Genomic DNA, 25,000 nt, shown 5'->3' with positions numbered 1-25,000 from the left:
TTTAGACAACTCCACCAGGAACGTGGGCTGAGGGAGGACAAGGGGACAAAGACGGAAAAACACCAGTTAGTCGACTTCCTGTGGTCACCTGCAGGCCCACAACAATTTGTTTTTTTACGTTTGTTTTTGTTGCAGTTTTCAGAGTTGGTCCAAAACAAAAATCAGATTTTTTTTGTGATGTAATTGTCAATATTCATTTAACAAACTGTTTGAGCAAAAACGAGCACATGAATTCAAACCAGCTAAAATGACCTCAGCAGAGCCGCACGCCATCGGAAAAAACTGACAGTGATTTTTTAACCGTGATATATATTGTGATATGAAAAAATACAGGAATTTTCACCAGATGACTTGAATAACACTTTATGTTCTGCTGCCACGACTCAATTAACCTGCACTGACCTGGTGACTCACTGCACATGCAGGGGCGTGGTCTGCTTTGGCAAACTGATTAAGAACCACTGTGATTGGTGGATCGCTGCGCGCAGTGTGTGTCAGGTACCCATGAAATTAGATGAGAACACGTTTAGTTCGTTTGCCTCCTACATCACAGGACCTGCGATGTGACTATTGTGAACACGTACACTGCGATGGCGATGCTCGAACGATATATTGTGCAGCTTTAACCTCAGGCACATTTCAAGAAGCAATATGAAGCCAATGTTTGTCCAAAAATGAGTCCTGCAGTCTAAACCGTAAGTTGGAGCCACAGACTGACAATTAAATAAGATGTAATGCTGTTTAATATAGGATCTATGGTTAAAGCGAGTTGTTTCCCTTCGCCTCCCTCCTCCACAGACACAGACAGCGATGAGTCCTCCATGCTTTATAACTCTGTCAGTTGATTAACTGTTTATAAAAACATCAAGCCCACTGCTCTGAAAATCGTCTCACTGCTGCCAAACTCCATTAACATTTTGATCAGTTTAACAGTTATAAACACCTACTCCCTCTACAAGATTATTAACAATTTATTATGTCTCATTAACAGACACAGACACATTTAGCAAAAATTCTGCATTAGTTTGAAGTCCAGCTAATATAAAATGGGTAGACGAAAACAGCCATTCTGGTCTGTGGAGACTCTGCATAAAACGTTGGACATGTGGACACTAAACTGCAGGGATCAATGTGGAGCACAGAGCAAAAATTAATGTGCAAAACCTTTAATATCCCAACAGTTACCACAGTTTTAAAAGTATTTCCTCAAAGGTGTCAGAATTCTGTGTGATCAAATATTCTGAATAGTTTGATTTCTGTCTATTATTCCTGTCACATGTGCTGCTCGCATCGACACCACAATTAATCACTAACAGTTGACCATTCATTTCATAATCGATTTATCATTGCAGTTCTAGTTTAGGCCCCAACAAATATCACAATCTCAACTGAAAAACACATGAAAACAGGTGGAGCGTACAGACATCCACTGAAACCAGAAAATAATCTTATTTAAGAAGCAGAAATCGGAGAATTTTGGACTTTTTTCCTTTAAAAATAACTCCATTATCAAAATAGTTGGTGATTAATTCAATAATTGATGAAAAACCGCAGCTCTAGAATGTTTCATGTAAGTTTGGTGAACTTGCCCTTTAAGGTTTTTCATTAGAGCACATTATCAGGATGGATGGTGAAAACAGCTGTTTGATAGAGAGTTCCTTCCTGGTCGACCGTGTTTCCATCAGCACTGATCATATTGACGTGTGATCAGTGTGAGGAGTGCTGCATCATCACTGTAAAAATGTCCCATCATGCTCTGTGGTGCATCAGGCCTCCATGACTGTGCACAACACTGAAGTGAAGTCAGTCCTGCAGTCAGTGGAGCCGTTTACACTCACAACCAGCAACAGCTGGTTCAAACAATCCACTGATTCACCTCCACTACAGCTGCAAACATTCATCTGTTAATCAATAAGTCCATCAGAAGAAAACTAGTTGCCAACTATTTCGATGATTCATTAATTGTTTTAGTCATTTTTAAAGTAAAAAGTCCAACGTTTACTGGTTGCGGCTTCGCTGTCAGTATCTGAAGGGTCTTGCAATTTGATTTGTGATATTAGAGGAATTTATGTCACATTTTCATTTACAACATTACTATGGTGTGATTTTTTACAAGGAGCTGTAGAAACGATGTGTAGATGGGAACATTTCATCATATTTAATTTGAAATGGTAAACGTTTAATTTATTATTCGATTATTAATCAATTATTAAATTACTTGCCAAATATTCTCACAATTGATTTATCATTTTTAGTAATGGTTTCTTTTCTGGTTCTTGATCAAATTTTTCACCGTTTTCGGGACCAAACAAATTGAAAAAAAAATTAATCAACATAATCGATGATGAAAATCATCGTTAGCTGCAGCCCGAAATGTGACATTTTAATCAATTTTCCCACGTTTCTGACTGTAGCAGCTCTGATCTCAAACACTGCAGACAAGCGACCCTCTGATTTTTGTCAGACAGCCGCCTGAACTGGACGTTACATTGAAAGTCATGAAATCGCAATGACACGACTCTGACGGCTCACTGAGCTCAAAGCTCGCAGGTTAGCAGCAAGCAGACGCTGCAGTGACATCACAAACATTAACGAGACGCCTCTGCAGGTAAAACACAGGTGCAGTCAGCCAACCACAGGTGGAAGGATTCATTATTTCAATCAAAGTACTGACACCAACCACAGTGTGAAAATACAGCGTTCTAAATCTCACTAAGGTAAAAGTCTCCACACATAATATACATGAAATATAATAACTGTCCACTTTATTAAGTTTCTAGAGGCAGATTTTCCATTTCAGACAAAACATTTCTGCTGTTTGAAAAAAGCTCCATGTTGAGCTCAGATCACATCAGTTTGAAGGTGCAGGAACAAAACTACGAGCAGGTGAAAAGCAGGACCGGCCGTCATTTAAAAACTTACAGCGCCATGATTCAGCTGCGGCTCGTGTTCTCACTAAGACCAGAGAAGTGGATCACATCAGTCCAGTTCTCTGCTCTTCACACCGACTTCCCATCTGCCACAGAACTGATTTCAACACACTGCTGTTTATAAATCACGTCCTCTGGATCAGGTCTACTTTCTGTCCCGAGTCAAAACTAAACGTGGGGAGGCAGCATTCAGTTTTCATTCAGAGACAAACTACACCGAAAATGAAGACTGAACACTTTTCTGTTTGTCTTTAATGGAATAAAATCTTTCAATGCAGTTTAAACTTTTACTTTCCCATTTAATCTTATCTCATTTTCAGTTTTAACTCTTAATTGTGTTGAAACGTCACTGTTTTGCTTTTATGTTCCTTTTATATTTTCTCTTGATACTTTTCCATTTTATGTAAAACTCTTTGAAATGCTTTTTGAAAGAGTCGTGTTTTTCTTGATCTCGGTACCAAAAGTACAGAAAGCAGCAGATATCATTTAACTGAAGAAGTGATGATACTACCTGGTACTGGGTTACTTCAATCAATAGCTTCAAGTATTGATAACCAGCTCTGGTGAACAGGAAGCAGAGTGTGTGTGTTTATAATTCAGGTAAATTCAGGTTAGCTTAGCTTCAGTGTGTGAACAGATCTGCAGCCCTCAACACATCAGATGGGTGTAGCTCTGTCCATGGAATGCTAACGCTAGCAGAGTGAGTGTGTGTGTGTGTGAGAGAGAGTGTGTGAGAGTGAGAGTGTGTGTGTGTGTGTGAATGTGTGTGTGTGTGTGTGAATGTGTGTGATGGGGGGGGGGGGGTGAGCAGAAGCAGAGGGGAAGCCGGGCGGGCTCCAGCTGTCCTGAGCTCCTCTCTGCTACATCCGTGCTGCTGTAGCAGCAGGACAGTTACAGTAAAACCAGTAACACCAGTAACTCCATCATACTGACCAGGTTCTCTATCGCCGCCTGCTCCAGAAACTTCTGTGCCGCCTCCAGTTCATTCCGATCTGAGGAGAGGGGGAGGGGGAGAGGGGTTAGCTCGTTAGCTGACAGTTAGCATGAAGGCTAACACACGGCTGCACTGAGTGTGCGTGAGAGAGCCACAAACTGGGTGTGAAACAGGTTCGGCGGCTGGTCTGAACACACGACACGGGAATATTGCGGGTATTTTCTGCTAGTGGATCACATTAAGGTGTCGTTCCGGTGCAGGTGTGGCCCCTCTGCTGCTGCTGAACCGACACGGCGAGGCTCCAACGTGCGTTGGCCACCGTGAAACGACAGACTGACGGTTAGCATGCTAACGTTAGCCATCGTGAAGCGACAGACTGTCGGTTAGCATGCTAACGTTAGCCGGCCACCGGGACACGTTCAGAGGGACAGAAATAAAAGTTTTGCGGAGAGACAACAACCCCGTTCAAACAGCAGTAACTCGGTTTAAAGCTGTGCAGGTGCCTCATGTCACACCTGACGGGACTTTTCTGTCCTCTGAGCGGCTCACAAGTCCCGTCAGCCCGGCAGGCGTGCGGACAGGCGGCCGACACTTTGAATGATCCGAGCTAACAGGCTAACAGCGTGGCTAACTGAGGCATGGGCAGATCGCTGCTGCTGTCAGAGCCTCCGCGTAGCTGCACCATCACCGCATGACACCGCGTACAGAGCTCACCTGAGCGGCTAATCCACACCGTCACACTGTAAAAGAGTGCGGAGTCAGCTGCGGTGTCTGCGGGGACTGAGGCCGTGACGTTACCTCGATTAGCATTAGGAGCTAGCAGCCCGCTAAGCGGTCCTGTTTAGAAGGGAACCCCAGAGCCGCGAAAGATCTCGCGAGAGGGATATTTTTAACACAAATTCTGTTTTTTTTCTAACTGTCACCACATCAAATATTGGTATTTAAACCTGTACAGATCTGAACTACAACAACCGCACACTATAAAACATAATTAAATTATACAATTAGCATAACAACGGCACAACGCGTACAAATCTGGTGAGACTTTCGCTAATAGAGGGTTCCCTTCTGGACACGACCCCGCTCGGCTAACGAGTCATTTCCCTCCTGCCTGCTTCAAACTTTGACCGGCTCTCCAGAGCTGAACGCGGCCGCTCATCACGCAGGTCACCGCCTGGGACACCGCCTCGGAAGGCGAGCAGGATGTGCGGGAGTGTGCGATGCTGATACTCACCCGGAGAGACGGTTTTTTCCAGAATAGTGATGAGCTCCATTCCTCTGTTTCTTCGCTCGGTCGTAGCTCGGGAGTTTCGGTTGCCGCGCAGCGCTCAAGGAGGATTAGATTTCTTCCACGGGGTTCAGTCGGTGCGGCCGCAGGGCGGGTCAGTCGGTAGTGAAGAGACGGAGGATCCCCGGTGCTGGGTCGGCGTTCTTCACTCGGATGGTGCGGAAAATGATAACGAGCGTGGCGTAGAGTAACGTCTCGTAGCTTCACCGCCGCCCGTTTGCATCCTGTGTTGTCGGGAGGGAAAGGGCCGCGCGCTTCTCTCCCGCGGAAGGATATCACGCACTGACGGCAGGGTGACGTGCTGCCTTCAGGGACCGTCGGACATTTTAACGATGTATAAGAATGTTTTGTTGCGCTGTCATCTTTTATATATAATATTATATTTTATACATATATAGTATATGTGTGTATATACGCGCGCGCGCGTGTGTGTTCACACTTGGAAAAGAATTTTTTTTTATAACAGGAAAAAACATCTTTGTAATCTGAGCTCATATGTAGTTTGTATTTTTTCAGTTTTGTTTTTAACATCATCTTTAACATCTTTAACATCTCGCTCTCATTTGAAGAAATTATTTATTCATCATTTTAGAATTTTATATTTATGAATGATGAAAGGTCCGGATTTGGCCCACTGGCACCAGTTGAACAGACCTGAGGGCTGAACTACAGGAAGTTCAACACAGTCAGACTTTCTCTGGATCAACAAAACCTAAAACCTGGATCAGAGATAACGAGGATCACGATGGTGGTTATCAGCTCTCTTTGTTAATCCAGACTTTCGTTTCACATAAAAGCGGCGTTTGTTTCATTTGACTCTTCTTCCTCATGAAATGAAGCGATCGAGCGTCTTACTGAAGTCAAAACCATCAAGTTGTTATAATTATGAGCTGTGGAAAAAAAATACATGACAAATAAAGCAGGAGAAGAAGAATGATGTGAGAAAATGACTGATGGACTAAATGTGGTCTTAATGCTGCCGTTTATTCTAACATGAAAACATTAAACAATAAAAGTCCATCCAGCAGATTTAAACATGATGAAGTCTGTCTGACTCTGTCCTCTGATGACAGAGACGAGGACATCACTGAAGTTTTTCACCAAACCAACGGAAAATGAGTGGAACTGATTTAAGATCGTCTGTGATCAATGATGATCAATTTTCTAATCAGTGATCTGAGCTGCAAAATCACAGACAAAACAGAAAACAGTAAAAAGTCTTCAAAGTGTCTGTAGTTGCTTCATCATTATTTTACTGTGTGGATTATAAACCATGTCAATTTAAAGAGTTAATATGATCTGGAGCAAACGGGGAAAATGACTCTGCATCACCAAACAGAGGTTACCATGACAACGTGATGCTGCTGTTACATTATGTTTCATGTTTACATTATATGGATTCGTTCAGTGATATTATGAACATTCAGCTCAACAACTTTTCATTGTTAACCTCCTCCCTCAGTTTAAAAGTTATATCGCTCATAAACAACCTTGTTAGAACAATAATTAGTTAAAGAACGGTGCTTTTTACAGACGATTTAATCATAAACAATAAACAATTATTTTTATTATTGATGATTTTCTCAATTAGAAAATGGACAAAAAAATATTTTACTCTCAAATTATTATTATTATCATTATTATTATTATTATGATTATTATTATTATTATTATTAATATCATAGATTCTGGATCCTACCTGATTAAACTTAGTGGTAAAACTGATTAATCAGCCATCACTAATTGTTTCAGATATGATATTAGACTCAGAAAGTTGAATATTAATTGATCTCATTACATTTCATGTCTTAAACACGAATATGTAAGTTTCCGAGGAACACCTGAACGTAGCAATACACTCCTCATATGTGTCTCCCGCACGAGCCCATTGCTCCTCTTGCGCGCTCGTTCTGTCTCGCACGCGCACGTGGCTGAAGTCAAATTTGTATTTTGCCGGCAGATTTTTTTTTTTTAAATAATTTAGAAAATACCATTATATATATATATATATAAATGTATGTATGTGTATATATATATACATACATACATTTATATATATATATATAAATGTATGTATGTATATATATATACATATATATATATACACATACATACATTATATATATATATATATATATATATATATATATATATATATATATATATATATAAATGTATGTATGTATATATATATACATATATATATATACATATATACATATATGTAATACATATATGAGGCTTGTGTGCAGACTAATATGGAATTTATAAAATGTTGTTATTTTGCTTTGTTTTAATTTGTAAATTGTCACTGTGTCAAAAAAACTGACAAGAATTCACAACTTCACACAATTTAAAAATGTTTTAAAATCCTTCAAAATCTCAAACTAACAACACCTGCTGATAACACAGGTGTAAAAACGTGATGGTATAATCATCTTTGTTTTAAAATATATTTGTATGAAGATGTTGGCCCTTTAAAGATAAAGTTGTGTCCCAGATGATTTAATCAGGCATAAAAAGAGTCAGCTGTACAGAAGGACCCCTGTCTCACTTCCTGGTTTAAAAAAAGGCAACTCTGGTAAACTTTCTATTTTTAGACAAATTCATTCCACAATATTTCTATCAGATGTGTCTCAGCTATAACAAGTCGACTCTGTAGTCCTTCTACATCAAAGATCAATAAGAATTATGGATTAAAATGTGTATTTTGATTCACATGAAGAGACTCTGAGACACTTTAAAAAATAAAATGTCTGATCACTACGACGACGCTGTGAAAAGAAAACATGGAACATTTTGTCGAGTCTGGAAGACGTCAGATTTTCCATCAGAGTCGACGTCTACATTTAATCAATAATTTAATCAGCAGGCGGTTTAAAAGACAAAAAAATGATCTTTAAAATGTTTTACAGTAAAAATCTAAATACGGTATTGTCTCAATTCTCCAGAGTGAGAGAATTAATTTATTAATTAATTTTTATTTATGTATTATTCCTCTCATTTCCTCTCAAAAGTTTTTTTATTTCTGTATTTTGTTTTTTGCTTCATTACATAAATGGGGAGGGGCTATCACTGCTCAACTTCTTTCCTATTGGCTGACGGAGCTCTGAGTACAGGTTCGTCCTTCGTAAAGTTCTCGTGAACAAACAGAAACACGTTGAGTAAAAACAGACCCATTTGCTTCTTTATTAGTTCATTTTACAGTAGTCACTCATACGTAGCTGCCTTGAGTTGGTCTTTTTGTGTCACTTTTTACTTTTTGTTTCAACTTCTTCCTCTATTTTTTTGTCAACACAGCGGAAGAGTCATGGACAAAGTATAAAAAAGAACAAAACGCAAACAAAGAAAAATCGGGATAAAATGCCCCTTTTCACAACAAAAACTACATTTGGCAAAAGGCAAGGATGAAGGTGATGATGATGATGATGATGATCCAGTGCATCTTTAAAAACACCCATAAACACGTGAAACATTTTACTAAGATAGAGAAGATGAGATATGTCTGGATGTCTGATTGGATAAGAGCTTTCAGGAGTCGGGGGATTATTGTCCAACCAGAATTGAACTCCTCACCTGTTGCTAGGTGAAGTTTGAAGCTGTGATATGCATCATTAACAGAACATGTGAGGCGTCGACCGCCACATTACAGTCACAGTAAAAAAAACACAAACAAAACAACAGCAAAAAAACCCTAACAACTGAAACAAAGAAAAAAAAAAAACGTGTACACACACACACACACACACACACACACACACACACACACACACACACACACGTAAAAGTGACCCATTCAGACGTTGAACACAGTGAAACGTTGATCTGGTGTGTTTATGGCACAACAAGGCGTTTGGCTGCTGAACAGCTCCGTCATGGAAATTCAAAATTTAAATACTGATACTTTTTATTTCCTGGACTACAGCAGACAGAGATATGACCTGAAACAACTTCAGCTTCGGCTCAAACTCATGTTTCATTTTGTCATTTCAGTGTCACAAAACTGGTGAAGAAAGACCTTCACAACATCTAAAATCAGTCAGTGGTTCAAAATCCAAACAGATTTAGTTTACAGTAAAATAAAAATAATGAATCAGATGAAACTGCAGCTTTTGGAACTTTTTTCTTGAGACATAATCGTTTCAGCTCGATAACCTCCAACCTTCATTACTTGTTCTGTAGCAAACTAAACACCAGCTAGCTAGCTAACATGCTAACGTCAGCTTGGTATCTCAGCTTCCTAAAGAGCTAACAAGCTAGCAATGCAGGTCTCAATGTACGGAAAAAAGAATCAGTGTTACACAATGTCAGTTCTCCAGACTGGATTTAAATTTGGTTTCTTATTTCTTCTTCATTTTTATGTTTTTGTTTACTGAACAATAAAACCGATGACCTAATGTGAGATGCTAACATGGACAAAACCAGTTGCTCAAAGAAAAAGTCTTAAGTTTGTGAATTAATTGAACATTGGAAGACGGCGAGCTGTTAGGAAAACTATAACTAAATAATGGCTCTTTCCCACCATTTCCTGTAATTTAAATATTCTTCATTTGCTCTTGTGAATTAATTAATCAAATCTTTCTGACTTGATTTGTGGTTTACATTTCCTCACCTCCACTGCTTTTGTAGCAAACTACCACCAGTTAGCTAGCAAGTGTTAGCTTGTTACCTCAGCCTGCTAACTGGCTAACAACACAGCTCTTTAATATGCAATGTAATAATTTAGGATTCATTTGAACCACTGAAATCAAATCTTAATTAGCTTGCAGGCTAATGTTAGCTAGCTAGCCTGTAACTGGCCAATTGTAGATTTTGTTTTGCTTCAGTTCTTCAGTGCAGCAAAGGCAAAGCAACAACAGAACAGAGCGAATGTTTGAAACCAACCAGCTAGCTAATGTGGAACTATGAAGCTAACATGATACTGTGAAGCTAACATGGAACATGCTAACAACATGCTAGCCAGTACAAGGCAACAACTATGAACTCTACCCTGACAAAACGAATATTGATTATTTTTTCATCATTATAACTGTAGTCCATCGTTTGTTTGGCGCTTTGATTTGAAACATCTGAAAATACAACAATATGAAGTATGATGCCCCGCCCACCTCAGTGCCACTGCCTCACACGACAGACAGCCAGTTCACACACACACAGAAAAATAAAACCGTCACAGCTGAGTGAAGACAGGATGTCAATCATCCAGGTGTCACATATGAAAAATGTCTGTTTGTACTGAAGACAAAAGCAGGAACTTGAGCCAATTTCCTCGTTTTATGTGACAAATCAAAAGTCAAAACTTTGATCCTGACAGGAATTCAGAAACCAACAGACAGATTTTTTATATGTGAGGCCCCGGAGAAAAATTACAGAAGCAAACTTTAGCCAAGAAAACAAAAAAACAGACAAAAAGTTAAGAAAACAAACTGAAAATATTCTTAATGTTCAATCAAAATATCATGTTGACAAGTTTAAAGTTTGACTTTTGACTCAAATATCTCTTGATTTTAAGCAGGAAGGAAGATTTTGTGACTTTGAAAAGTCAGTGATGATCGGGTAAATCGAGCAATCGAGTCTTTTAAGTGTGAATTATGAAGAACGCACAAAATTATCTGCAGATAAAAACTTTAAAATTAAATATCGGCATCAGCTTGTAATGCAGATACTTATGATCACATGACGCGAGCATTTCTGCAGGCAGGACGTTTTGCTGAAGTGTCTGAAGCAGATAAAGTTGCCGTTTGCGGTGACTGGTCCATGTTGGTCATGTGAGGCGAAGCAAATCGTGTTCCTCCAGTGCTACAAATTTAATTGGCCATCTTACAAGCAGTTATGACTGTTACATATGATCATTACGACCAATCAGTGAAGAGCAAAGAGAAACAAAACTGTCAACAGTAGTTTTCTGATCATGCCCACTGAATATGTGCCCTTTGGAAAGCAGTGTATTTTAATTTGAAAAGCACCGTATTTTAATTTGAAAAGCACTGTATTTTAATTTGAAAAGCACTGTATTTTAATTTGAAAAGCACTGTATTTTAATTTGAAAAGCAGTGTATTTGATGTCCGTATCGTACAATAAGAGCAGGCAGAATAATGTTGATATATAAATTGACAGAAATCAAAAATCCAGATTGAGAAACTAAATGAAGATTTTTCAGATGTGAGATCATGATTTTAACAAACTGAGTCATGAATTCTGTATTTTTACGTTGATTATTCTTCTGTTTTTTCTTTTCTTGGCTGAAACAAACTTCAACAGCAAACAGGAAGATCATCATGTTGAAAACAAACAAAACAACAACGAGGAGGAGGAGGAGGAGGAAGAGGAGGAGGAGGAGGAAGAGGAGGAGGAAGAGGAGGAGGAGGAGGAAGAGGAGGAGGAAGAGGAGGAAGAAAAGGAGGAAGAGGAGGAAGAGGAAGAGGAGGAGGAGGAGGAGGAGGAAGAGGAGGAAGAGGAGGAAGAGGAGGAGGAGGAAGAGGAAGAGGAGGAAGAGGAGGAAGAGGAGGAGTGTGAAATGGAAGAAAACACAAAGGTGTTTTCTGTCGCAGGAATGTTTGTTTGGATGGAAAATAAATTAAAACCTGATTTAAAGAGAAAAACAAAAAACTCCTGAGAAAACATGATCGATCGATCGATCGATCGATTCTGATCAGGTGATCAAAACGCAGACACACAATGGAGGAACAGGTGAGGAACAGGTGAGGAACAGGTGAGGAACAGGTGAGGAACAGAAGCGGAACAGGTGAGGAACCGAGGGAAATGCTGAAGACACTGAAGCTCACTCGCTCGCACACGAGGAGGAAACAGGAAGGAGAACACAGAACCACACCTGAACGACCTTCACCTGCACTGCCGCCGCCGCCGCCGCCGCCCAGAAGACAAAGGTCTGAGACTGAGTCGCTATTTAAAGGAACAGTCTGACATTTTAAACGTGCTTAGCACGAACTCTGAAGCAGGAGGAAGCTGATTGGACGAAATGCTGCAGGTGAAATCAAAGGTCAGATTGTTGTTTTACAGACGCCATCAGTCATCACATGGCGGCTCGCGTTCAGACTCTTTGTGTTCATCTAATCTGATTTCTGCTTTAAAGGAACATTTCACAGTTTTCTTTAAAGTTCTTGGAAGATGAAGACCTTGTGTTGCCTTCAGATGATCAGAACGTCGCCGTCTTCAGGCGTGGAGATTTTCTGAGAGCTCAGATCACGAGTTCTTTTTCAGTGGAGATCCACAATGACATCATCACACCATCAATTACGCCCAATAAAGACTTTCAAGTAAAATATCAGTATTGTTGATATGATGATGGTTTAATTATGATCACATGACCCACGTGTCTGCAGCGATATCAGAGTTGCTGTTTGCAGTGATTGGTTAGCGCAGGTCATGTGATGAGGAACCAATCACGTTCCTTTAACACCACAGATTTAATTATCAATCTTCAGAGCCGTCAGTCAAACTGAGCCAGAAAATCGACGCATCATTAAAATGTTTTTGTCTGTTTTTCTTTGTAATTTTGTGAAACATGATTTTCTGAGCAGCGTCAGTTTGACACCTCACTAGCTTGACAAAACGTTAGCATCAGCAGCTTTTAGATGCCGCCATTTTGGCGTCCATTTTGCCGTTGCCTAGCAACAGACTGATGAGACCGTATGACAGCGATTTATTTTGCGTCTGAAGACTGCACATCATTGTGGTGAGGTCATTTCCTGTTTAGTGACACTGATTTGATTTGTCTTTGCAAACGACGCTGAGTCTCAATTTTCCAGTCAGAGTGGTCGAACACACACACACACACACACACACACACACACACACACACACACACACCTTACAATGTGTGAATACATTCATTAAAGGGTCATTCTGCTATTTTTAAGCTCTATTTGACATATTTTGGGGTCTTGAAGAGGGAGTCGATGTTAATAACAGTTAAATTGTTTTTCAGAGCAGTGAGCTTTTTGTTTTCAGGATAAAAGACTGAACTTTACATTAAAAGACAAAGGACACAGTTATAAAGAGCTGATCAAGGACTCGTATTGACAAATTACGATGCTGAGCTCGTCCTGCGGTCCTGCAGACCTTCAGTCCTGCGGTCCTGCAGACCTTCAGTCCTGCGGACCTTCAGTCCTGCAGACCTTCAGTCCTGCGGTCCTGCAGACCTTCAGTCCTTCAGTCCTGCAGACCTTCAGTCCTGCGGACCTTCAGTCCTGCAGACCTTCAGTCCTTCAGTCCTGCAGACCTTCAGTCCTGCGGACCTTCAGTCCTGCAGACCTTCAGTCCTGCGGTCCTGCAGACCTTCAGTCCTGCGGTCCTGCAGACCTTCAGTCCTGCAGACCTTCAGTCCTGCAGTCCTGCGTTCCTGCAGACCTTCAGTCCTGCGGTCCTGCAGACCTTCAGTCCTGCAGACCTTCAGTCCTGCAGTCCTGCAGACCTTCAGACCTTCAGTCCTGCAGACCTTCAGTCCTGCGGTCCTTCAGTCCTGCGGTCCTTCAGTCCTGCGGTCCTGCGGTCCTGCAGACCTTCAGTCCTGCAGACCTTCAGACCTTCAGTCCTGCAGACCTTCAGTCCTGCAGACCTTCAGTCCTGCAGTCCTGCGGTCCTGCAGACCTTCAGTCTGGGGAGGAAGTAGCTGGCAAAACCTTTTCAAAACTCAAAATTCAGTTAATCTAATTTTGAGTTTTCTCAACCTTGTACTGTGCAGATTCAAAACAAAATTTCAGGCCTTAGAGTCACATGACTTCAGATCAGAATGTTCACACTATAAAAACACCTGCGTCGGATTCAGGAGCTGAAATCAGGTGATGCTGCTGCAGCCTGTTTTGATTTGCTGATTTAATTCCAAACCTTTTTGTACCTTTTAATAATTTAGACCCCAGAATGAATAAAGACGGCGCCCAGGTTTAAAAACATCAGCTGTAGCCTTTAGAGGTGAACTCAGCGACTGCGGCCTTCACGCTGTAAATTCAAACATTTCTTATCAATGAGTCGTTTCATTCTCTCCAGCTGTGATCCTCCGTCCAGAATTTTTTCATCATAAACTTTTATTTATTTGTTTACTTGTATGAAGTGATGACTCTGAAACTATTTTAATGAAGAACTGTATTTCTGACTGTTGATTGGCCGAAAAAAGACATTTGAAGACGATATAATCAGCAGGTTAACAGACTGTATATCCATATTTGTCTTTTTAACGCTACCTTTCTGTCTCCTTGTCAATGTCCTTTCGTATGCAGTTGTCTTGTTTGAATAAACTTTACTGCGGTTCTCATTGGAACGTTCTATTCAGTGTGAGCTCCGACGTCCTGAGAAAATAAAACACAAAAGTTTTGATTAAAGCGCGAGAAACGCAGCATCTGTCCATCTTAAGGCAGAAACTATCCTTCTGCAGGGAGACGTGATTGTCTCTGTGGCCTTACAGAGAGGGGGATTATGGGTAATCACAAGAGCTCTCTGACTGTACCAGACTTTTAGGATAAAGGAAAAACTCACCAATTTACTGAAGTTGATGTATTTAGCGTAGCTTAGCACAAAGACTGGAAGTGAAGGCAAACTGTTAGCCGAAGTCCACAATGATTTGATTTACACTCATCTTCTGACTGTGTCCTGATTTTAAGGTTGAAACGTCTTTTCCAGAGACAAACCTACAAGTTTATGACCTCCTCTGTGTGTGTGTGTGTGTGTGTGTGTGTGTGTGTGTGTGTGTGTGTGTGTTTGGGCGGTTGCACAACATCAAGCATGGATTTCCCACAGTTCCCTGTTCTGCAGCTACTGATGAGCAGGTGGATGTCTGGCGTGATGATTGGTCGTTGGATGAAAGGACGGAAGGAAGTATAGAAGGAAAGGAGGGAAGGAAAAGAGTGTTGGGATGTTTCCAAGGTTATGGGTCATTTACAGTAAACTACAGATATATACACACACCCAAAATTGTACAGAGAAGAAATATGTACATGCTCAGGGTTTCTATTTTTTTCTTTTAACGATCACCGACAACTTTCCCAAAATATCCTCCTCCTCTTCTTCTTCTTCTTCTGTGGTCACCAACAAAACAACACCTGTTCCAACGTCAGGAGAAATGTTGCACGTCCTCCTCCTCTTCCTCATCTGTCTGTAGTGTAATGAGGCAGGAGGCGGGGCTTGTAGGCTGTCTGGACTGTCACATGACCTTGAGGAGGGCTTTAGCTGTTCTTTAGCAGAGTTCTGTCTTCAGGAGGACAGGAGGAGGAGACTGACGTAGAGGAGGAGGATGAAGCAGCAACCGTGGTGGCGGCAGAGGAGGATGAGGAGGAGGAGGAAGAGGAGGAGGATGCGACCGCATAGGAGGGGAAGGAGAGCAGCTGTCCGGTCTCAGAGGAGAGAAGGGAGCAGGAGCGCAGGTCCACCGTCTGCAGGGAGGCGCAGCGACGCAGCAACGGGACACACTGCTCCGTCACCTTCACACACCCTGGAACACACACACACACACACACACACACACACACACACACACACACACACACAAAAACACACCGTCAGCTGATACTACAGTATTATTTAGTAGGGATGCACTGATCGACAGGCAGAGACAGCGAGCGGCCGGTCAGTGTTACACATCTGATTCACACTGACTGTAACACACACACACACACACACACACACACACAGACACACACACACACACACACACACACACACAGACACACACACACAGACACACACACACACACACACAGACACACACACACAGACACACACACACACACACACAGACACACAGACACACACACACACACTCACACACACACAGACACACACACACACACACACACACACACAGACACACACAGACACACACACACACACACAGACACACACACACTCACACACACACACAGACACACACACACTCACACACAGACACACACAGACACACACACTCACACACACACACAGACACACACACACAGACACACACACACAGACACACACACACACACACACAGACACACAGACACACACACACACACTCACACACACACAGACACACACACACACTCACACACACACACACACACAGACACACACAGACACACACACACACACACAGACACACACACACACACACACACACACACACACACACACACACACACATACACACACACACACACACACACACACACACACACAGACACACACAGACACACACACACACACACACACAGACACACACACACTCACACACACAGACACACACACACTCACACACAACGGAAAAATAAGAAAACTTTTCTTCCTTTAGATCTTTGAATCCAAAAATAAATATGTGCTGTGAATTTTATTTGAGTCCCTAAACTAAAAAATAAAAGGAAATTATCGGAACTAAAGTCTAAAATGTTTTTTGTTTTAATTTCAAAACTCAAAAATCCCCTGAAGTAAGTTTCCCTAAAACTTTGACCTTTGTTTTTTGGGTTTTTTTCAGTGTTATTTAGTGTTTTTCTTTTTCTTCATGATAGTTTCCATCATATTTCACAGCGTGCGACTTTTTCCGCTGAGAGCAAAGATGGTGACGGATGAAAACTTTTCCTTCTTTCCTCACAGTGATCAGATTTTAGAAAAAGCAGAAGTTTGTCCTTTTCATTCTGGCAAACGTTGTCTTCTTTGTTGGTTTTCAGAGGTTTCAGTTATGTTTAAGAACGTATCACTGTGGGAGTCAGAGACGTGAACTCCTTCACAATAAAAGCATCGCTAGAGATAAATGACTGTTTACCTGCCAGGTTGATGTGGGTGAGACTCTCCCTCAGGGGGGAGATGGGGGAGGTGAGGGTGTGCACCGTCTGGTCTGTGACGTTCACACACTGACTCAGGTCTAACCTGGTCAGGTGAGGGACGTAACGCACCAACAGACGAGATGACGCATCCGTCAGGTCCAAACCGGCCAGTCGCAGCTCCGTCACATTCTGGAAACGCCCCACTCTAGTCTCACCGTGAGCTGATCGACCAATCAGAGAGCAGAGAACATGTGACAGACACGTTAATGAGCTGATCGACCAATCAGAGAGCAGAGAACTCGTGATAGACAGACTCTTTCCTTCCACTAATGAAAAAAGCACACAACAAAAAACATTATGATCCTTCCTTCCTACGATATACATCATCATGCTGTGACCACGAACTATCACGTGGTTTTCTTGCACGTTTCAACACACATATAAAAACGATTTGCATTTGGTTGTGGATTATTGTACTTTTTTGCAATTGATTTAGTTAGTTAACCACATGTTAGTAAAACTTGGGATATAAAGGTTGTACTGATGTGTAGCAAAATGCTAAAATGCTACAGCATGTAAAGACGTAAAGATGTGCTCTGCCTCGTTCTATGGTAGGTCAAAAAGGATTAAAGGTTTTTGTTTTGTTTTTGTTTTTTTACGTTGAAACAACAATCAAAATCATTAAAATAAACTTAATAGCTTAAATAAAAAAAACCTTAAAACCACTTAAATGTCAAAAGTATGCAATTAATTAATAAACTAATATATTTATTACATGAAGCTGAAATATTTAAGAAATCCACTAGTTGTCCATTTAAGTTGTTATTATGGTAAAATTAGAACCCCTTAAAATTTGTTCCTTTAAATAACCTTTAATCACAAGTTCATGGTTTTCACCCCAAATCAGGGGTTAAACTGCAAATTAATTGATTAGAAGAAGAAAAAAACCAAAACAAAAAAAAACAAAACAATACCTGCATTTTTAAATTAGTAAAAGAAACTCTTAAAGTTAAGGCATTTGTATTATTTGATTGATTTTAAGGGTTTTTATCTCCAACATCTTAAAAAGGGTAAAACAAAACCCTTTAAAAACACCTTGATTTTAAAAGCCTTAAACACCAAACCACATAGATTTTATGGATTTAATCTGTCATCTCCTTTAATTATCAGTTAAAGGTGTTATTTAAAAACAAATAAAAACCAGATAAACGAGTGAAGTTGATCAACGACTTCACCGTCACTTTACACCAGACTGCTCTCAATAATCAATAATCATTCACAATAATTCTAGTGGTCTAAACCCTCAAAACAAATCGGTCGTGTTACGTTCCTGACTCAGCGTACCTGCGACCTCAGAGTGTGCGAGCGTCTCACCTGTCCTGGTGTCAGGTGGGGGGGCCAGCAGCTCTCTCAGGTGTGAGTCTTTGAGGTCCTCCACTCTGCTGAGGTCCAGCAGCTTCAGACAGGGACAGACGGCCTGACAGAGAGCCGAGACCGCCGGCCACGCACAGCCGGACACGTTCAGCTCCAACAGACCTGAACGCAACACAAACCCTTTACAACAGTGAAGCATCACAGACACACTAACAGACGGAGTCAGTAGTTCACCAACAACTCGTGTGTTGTGTAATAAAATCACAGATTTCTTCAGTGGACTGTGATTGGTTTGTAGACATCAATCGATCGATGTCTAAAAAAGGTAAAGTGGTGAAAAATTGCTATGTAATGTTTTTTTTTTTAGTTTATCAAGACAATTCTTTCTTTATTCTGATAAAGTGCAAAATGTGACGTCAGCGACGGGGAAGTGAATATCAAACAGCAGGTAAACAGGAAGTGGTGTCAGCACCTTGTAAGCGGTTGATGAGCCACATTAGCTGCTTCTTGGAGATGTTGGTATAACCCAGGTTGAGGGAGACGGGCTGTCGGCGGATGATACCACTCAGCATGGGGGGGGTGATGGAGCGTTGCCGGCTCAGATCGATCTGAGTCCACAACCGTTTATCACAACACCTGAAGAAGAGAAGGACACAGATCAACCAATCAGAGAGCAGACGACAAACATGAAACACATCAACTGAACAACAAAAATGTTTACATTGTGGTTTTATTCATCGGTCAATTTAACTTGTCCCTCAAAATAATATTGATCAATTCTTTTCTAAAGAAACTAACTGAGAAAAAAAAAAAAAGCTCCGTTTCTCCATCGTTACGAGATCGGAGGTTCTCTCTGTCCAGAACACCTTCAGAACACTGAACGGAACAATTCATTCAACAAGATCGTTCCACTATAGTGGGCGGTGAAGCACTCTGACCACTGATCTAAGGGCGCTGTGCGCCGAGTGGTCCTGACAGCTGTGCTACTTTAATGTGCTCTGTGGACCGGGTCGGGTCGGGTCGGGTCGGGTCGGGTCGTTAACAGGTTAGATGGTGAGGGTTGGTTCTCATAACAGGTTGGGTGCAACAGAACCTTCAGTAAAACCAAGTCTACAAGTTTGGCTCCTGCAGGGGGATTAGGGGTCTCAGGTGAAGGTGAGGGGGTGGAGCTTACTAGAGACCGTTACAGGGTTTCGGATAGGTTTCTCAATTATCTCCTTAATTCAGAAAACTTTTTTTAAAATTAACATTTTTCTTATGAACTCAGAAACAAAGAGCACCTGAAAGCACAAAGGTTCCGCTCGTATCTCGTATTTCAGAATAAATTCAGTAAAGCTTCAAGAACATCCTGTTTTAATTTGTTCTCCAGGACCGACAGTCTTGTGACGATGATTCATTAAACTCCCAGAAATATAAAATCTAAATCATCGGCATATACTCTTATTTTGTAGTCTGACTGAACCGCAGCAGTGTGACGTCAGTGTGATGTCACTCACCAGCGGCTCCAGGTGCGGCACACTCTCATGCAGACACACAGCTCTCTCTGGCTTAGATGTGTGAACACTCGCAGCCACACATCGCGGGTCATGATGTGGGAGGAGCCAGAGTCCAGCGGCAGGCAGCTGGGCTCGGGGCAGGTTGGGGGGGGGCGCACCAGATGTCTCTCCATCTGAACGGGTCGAGGGGGCGAGGGCACGGCCGGTGGGCTACGCTTCATCATCTGAGAGCGCGGAGCGAGGCGGGACGGCTGTGAGCACGGAGACGCTGCCATTGCGGACATCATCAAGCCGCCGACCCCTGGACCACCGCCGCCTCCTCCTCCCCCGTTTGAAGTGGGAATGGAGGAGGAGGAGGAGCTGAGGTTGCTTCTAGACGTCTGGTTCTTACTGTTGCTACGGATCTTGTTGCCACGGCTGCTGCTGCCTTTGGTCCCGCCTCCTCCCACCCCACTGTGTCTGTGATTGGTCAGAACTCCGCTGGCGTTCTCCTTCTCCCCACCTTCCCTCCCGCCTCCCCCAGCCGTGCCTCCTCGTGTCCGTCCATTGCGTGCCTCCTGCCCATTGCTGCGCTGCTTCCCAGTGAAGCCGTCGTGCTGTGAGGATGGAGGCAGCTGATTTGAGGAGAGAGGCGAGGGCGGGGGTAGGGAGGCGGAGTTTTTCCTGGTCCTGTCAGAGGTGGGTGTGTCCTCCTCGTCTCCGTCCAGCAGTCCTCCTTTCCGTCCTCGTGGAGGTAACCCCGTCTCTCCTCCTCCTCCCCCTCCTCTCCGCCGAGCCTTCTCCCCACTGCCTCCCCCTCCCTGCTCCTCCTCCTGCACCTCCTCCTCCACCCTCCCCCCCTCCCCCTCCGACTCCTCGCTGGCGCTGAAGCCCAGCTCGGCCAGGCGTCGCTCCCGCTCCCTCTCTCTCTCCCGCTCGCTACGACTCCTCTCGCGCTCTGACCGCCCACCGCTGCTGTTACCAAAAACAATGGGAGGGGGCGGGGCGGGGGAGGATGATGAAGGCGAGGAGCCTCCTCCGGCCTGCTCCCCCCTCAGGGAGTCGTCGGAGTCGGACTCGGAGTCAGACTCTGAACTCGAGGAGGAGGAGGAGGACGACTCGGGCCGACGCTCCAGCAGACACATCCTCTTAAAGCGCTCCAGTTTCTCTCTGTGATGGGAGCGCTGGTCTGCACTCGACGTCCCCCCCGCACCCCCGCCTCCTCCCCCGCCTCCTCCACCACTCCCAGCCTGAGAGGAAGCGGTTGTCGAGGAGCCCTGCAGTCCTCCTGCTCCTCCTCCAGCTGAGGAGGTGGGGCCATTGGACTCAACTGCCTCCTGTTTGGGTTTCTGAAGGAAGAAACACGAAAATCATCAAATAGAACAGAGAGACATGGAGACGGAGACGGAGACGACTGACGTCCTGGTGTCTGTCGTTCTGTCAGACTTCAGTGTTTGATACAACTGACAGCAGTGAGTCAGTTTCTCTGTGACGTCTCTGTCAAATCAGAAGAAAACCAGTTCAAACAGTAGGAAGTTTCTTTTTCTGTCCTGATGTCCTCTGATGATCCACCAGTCAGTCGTCTTTTCTGTGTCTTATTGTTTCGTCCGTTCATGTTGAAATCAGTCTGGATGTTTGAAGGCGGAGCACAATGATGCAAAATAACAATAATCAATAATTCACCTCAGAGTCGTTCAAACTAAAGAAACGAGTCTGTTTAGAAAATGTGAGGAGCAGAAAGTTCAGATTCCTGAAAACTCTGCTGAAGTACAGTAACTAAGTATTTGTTAATTCCCACCTCTGTCACTCTGCTTCTTCCCATTTGGTCACATGATGCAGACAACGAACTTTACATTCCAGTGTAACTCTGACGACTGTTTCTCCCAGTAAAACCTACACACACTTCAAACTGTCAGACTGTTGAGCAGATATTAAAAACGTCTCTGCTGGTTCTTCTCTTACATTCAGAATCATGAGTGATTTCGTTGTCAGTATTTAAACTATCAGCTCATCTTGTGATCCAAAAATTCCTGTTCAGTCAGGAAAATATTTAGTTAAGCTCAAATAACCTGATGGTGAAAAAAGACTAATAAAACTTCTGTATTGAACATTATTGAGTATATTTATTTATTTATTATTTTCAGTATAGTTTGGGAACTTTTATTTATTTTGTTTGTAAATGACACCAAAGGGTTTCTGAACAGAAAAGGTTAAAGGTAAGAAGGGCAGGTTTAATCAGCTAAAGAGCCAGAAGACGCCGTCTCGCTTAAAATTTCTGTCTTCGTTTTCCCCAAATAGTTAATTTTCTTTGATGAAGATAATACTGACATTTCTGTTAGTCAACTAAAACAACTACAACCTGTCAAAAACAGAACATGTGACGAAAACTAACAATTAAATAAAAACAAACAAACAAAAACAAAACAATCGCAAACAAAATCAACTCGACTTCACAGCAGTTTGTTGAATAAATGAAAAGAAAATCTTTGCACCTTTTTGAGACGTTTCTCGTGAGCTCCTTTCATCTGAGAGAGAGACAGACAGAAGAGAGAGACAGTCAGTCAGACAGCTGGACAGACAGACAGACAGACAGACAGACAGACAGACTGAGAGACAGATACACAGACAGACAGACAGACAGACAGACTGAGAGCTGGACAGAGAGTCAGACAGACACACAGACAGACTGAGAGCTGGACAGACAGACAGACAGACAGACAGACAGACAGACAGAGAGCTGGACAGAGAGTCAGACAGACAGAGAGCTGGACAGACAGACAGACAGACAGACAGACAGACAGACAGACAGAGAGCTGGACAGACAGACAGACAGACAGACAGACAGACAGACAGACAGACAGAGAGCTGGACAGAGAGTCAGACAGACAGAGAGCTGGACAGACAGACAGACAGACAGACAGACAGACAGACAGACAGAGAGCTGGACAGACAGACAGACAGACAGAGAGTCAGACAGACAGACAGACAGACAGACTGAGAGCTGGACAGACAGACAGACAGACAGACAGACAGAGAGTCAGACAGACAGACAGACAGACAGACAGACAGACAGACAGACAGGCAGACAGACAGGCAGACAGAAGAGAGAGACAGTCAGTCAGACAGCTGGACAGACAGACAGACAGACAGACAGGCAGACAGACAGACAGTCAGTCAGACAGCTGGACAGAGAGTCAGACAGACAGACAGGCAGACAGACAGACAGTCAGTCAGACAGCTGGACAGACAGTCAGACAGAAGAGAGAGACAGTCAGTCAGACAGCTGGACAGAGAGTCAGACAGACAGACAGACTGAGAGACAGACAGACAGACAGACAGACAGACAGACTGAGAGCTGGACAGAGAGTCAGACAGACAGAGAGCTGGACAGACAGACAGACAGACAGACAGACAGACAGACTGAGAGCTGGACAGACAGACAGACAGACAGACAGACAGAGAGTCAGACAGACAGACAGACAGACAGACTGAGAGCTGGACAGACAGACAGACAGAGAGTCAGACAGACAGACAGACAGACAGACAGACAGACAGGCAGACAGACAGGCAGACAGAAGAGAGAGACAGTCAGTCAGACAGCTGGACAGACAGACAGACAGACAGAGAGCTGGACAGGCAGACAGACAGGCAGACAGACAGACAGAGAGAGAGCTGGACAGAGAGTCAGACAGACAGACAGACAGACAGACAGACAGACAGCTGGACAGACAGACAGTCAGACAGACAGAGAGCTGGACAGACAGACAGACAGACAGCTGGACAGAGAGTCAGACAGACAGACAGACAGTCAGACAGACAGAGAGCTGGACAGACAGACAGACAGACAGCTGGACAGAGAGTCAGACAGACAGACAGACAGACAGACAGACAGACAGAGAGCTGGACAGACAGACAGACAGACAGACAGACAGACAGACAGACAGCTGGACAGACAGACAGTCGGGCAGATAGACAGACTCGGAGCTCATTCGCTCACCTTCTTCTTGGGCCCGCTGTCCTGAGGCAGCTCCTTCTCCTTCTTCCTCTTGTGTCCCCCGTCTGTCCTCCCCCCCTCCTCCAGGGAGGGTGGGGCTTTCTTTTTAGGGGGTGGGTCGTCTGTGAGCTTCCAGCGGCCCACTTCGCCGTTATCCAGCCTGCGTTTACCGGAGCCGTCCGCCTGGTCCTGGACACAAACATCAATCTCACAGTTACAGACACGATCGCATTTTCAGATTTTGTTTCGATGACTTTACTCTCAGTATGACAACTTTATTCTGAAAATCTCAGAACTGTTTCCTACTCAGTGTTTCCCCTATAGTGTATTTGGCAGGGCGCCCCGCCCCCCCAACAGACGCCCCCGCCCTGCCAACAGGACGCCCACCCAGAAATTCAAGTTGTAGATTTTTTTTATTCCATTATTTCATTTTTATTTTAATCAAAAGGGCCAATAACAGCTGTTCTTCTTATCAAATAAAAAATGTGAACATAAATCAGAGTTAACTGTTTATTCAGGTCCAGATGTTCTGTAATGATGGTAAAGGGGTCGTTTGATGAGAAGCTCCTGCAAAGACCCCAACAACGGACCACGCTCATTCCAGCCCAGACACCCCCCCCCCCCCCCCAAGGTAAAACAGCTACAGGAAACTGCTACTAATAGATCGTCTGTATGGTGTCCTTTTTAGGACATGTGACGATGTCGGACTCTTACCTTACTGGTTTTTCCCTCCTTGTGGCACTTTGGACACTCCCAGCAGTTTGGGATCTCATCGTTGATGATTCCTTCAGCTTTACCCATCTGAGGACAAACCACACACTCAGTACACCTATTTTTCAATTGACAGGATTTTTTTTTAACATTTTCTGACATTTTATGGCCCAAACAAATAATTGATTATTGGAAAAATTATTGGCAGATTGATCATTACGTGAAAAATAGGTCCAAACACGTGAAAACAGGTGGAGCAGACGGATGTTTCACATGTTTGGATCTATTTTAAAAGATTTTGACAGGATTAATTAACGGTTATTACTGCAGTAATTTAGCTTCTTAACAAAGACAAAATGACAACGAAGTTCAGGACTTTAATGACTTTATATTTGACAGGAAGTGTTTCTGTCCCTCAGAGTTCCACGTCAACGTTCTCCCTTCATTATTATTCTCTTTGTTGAGCCTCAGTTTCCCCTCAGGGATTAAAACACGTGTTGTGACAAGAAGAACAGAATGTATCTCTATGTTGAAATATTTGTG

The 25,000-nt window shown here is 43.0% G+C and overlaps 3 protein-coding genes across 3 annotated transcripts in view; 1 reads left to right on the top strand and 2 right to left on the bottom strand.

Moving 5' to 3' along the window:
• The window catches only part of kpnb1 (karyopherin (importin) beta 1), a 26,113-nt gene extending 20,686 nt beyond the window's left edge, over nucleotides 1-5,427 (bottom strand). Inside the window, exons 1-3 of the mRNA XM_084743640.1 lie at nucleotides 5,099-5,427; nucleotides 3,864-3,922; nucleotides 1-27 (exon numbers count right to left, since the gene is read on the bottom strand). The exon at nucleotides 1-27 is cut by the window's left edge and continues 156 nt beyond it. Of these exons, the coding sequence (XP_084599766.1) occupies nucleotides 1-27; nucleotides 3,864-3,922; nucleotides 5,099-5,138 (126 nt within the window). The 5' untranslated portion in view covers nucleotides 5,139-5,427. The remainder of the gene's footprint in view (nucleotides 28-3,863; nucleotides 3,923-5,098) is intronic.
• Nucleotides 1-10,537, top strand: part of LOC146308892 (serine/threonine-protein kinase WNK4-like) — a 107,435-nt gene extending 96,898 nt beyond the window's left edge. Inside the window, exon 25 of the mRNA XM_084744994.1 lies at nucleotides 8,908-10,537. The gene's annotated coding sequence lies outside the window, so the exon portion shown is untranslated. The remainder of the gene's footprint in view (nucleotides 1-8,907) is intronic.
• A 2,657-nt stretch (nucleotides 10,538-13,194) lies between these two features.
• The window catches only part of fbxl19 (F-box and leucine rich repeat protein 19), a 28,529-nt gene continuing 16,723 nt past the window's right edge, over nucleotides 13,195-25,000 (bottom strand). The window contains exons 4-12 of the mRNA XM_084744397.1: nucleotides 24,461-24,547; nucleotides 23,750-23,935; nucleotides 22,245-22,277; nucleotides 19,774-21,101; nucleotides 18,750-18,913; nucleotides 18,278-18,439; nucleotides 16,903-17,124; nucleotides 13,764-15,597; nucleotides 13,195-13,235 (exon numbers count right to left, since the gene is read on the bottom strand). Coding sequence (XP_084600523.1) covers nucleotides 15,332-15,597; nucleotides 16,903-17,124; nucleotides 18,278-18,439; nucleotides 18,750-18,913; nucleotides 19,774-21,101; nucleotides 22,245-22,277; nucleotides 23,750-23,935; nucleotides 24,461-24,547 — 2,448 coding nt within the window. The 3' untranslated portion in view covers nucleotides 13,195-13,235; nucleotides 13,764-15,331. The remainder of the gene's footprint in view (nucleotides 13,236-13,763; nucleotides 15,598-16,902; nucleotides 17,125-18,277; nucleotides 18,440-18,749; nucleotides 18,914-19,773; nucleotides 21,102-22,244; nucleotides 22,278-23,749; nucleotides 23,936-24,460; nucleotides 24,548-25,000) is intronic.

This window comes from Lutjanus erythropterus, chromosome 19 (assembly GCF_056507025.1).
Source record: "Lutjanus erythropterus isolate fLutEry1 chromosome 19, fLutEry1.hap2, whole genome shotgun sequence".
In the NCBI taxonomy this organism is placed as follows: domain Eukaryota; kingdom Metazoa; phylum Chordata; class Actinopteri; order Lutjaniformes; family Lutjanidae; genus Lutjanus; species Lutjanus erythropterus.
This window is presented reverse-complemented; position numbering and strand designations above follow the sequence as displayed.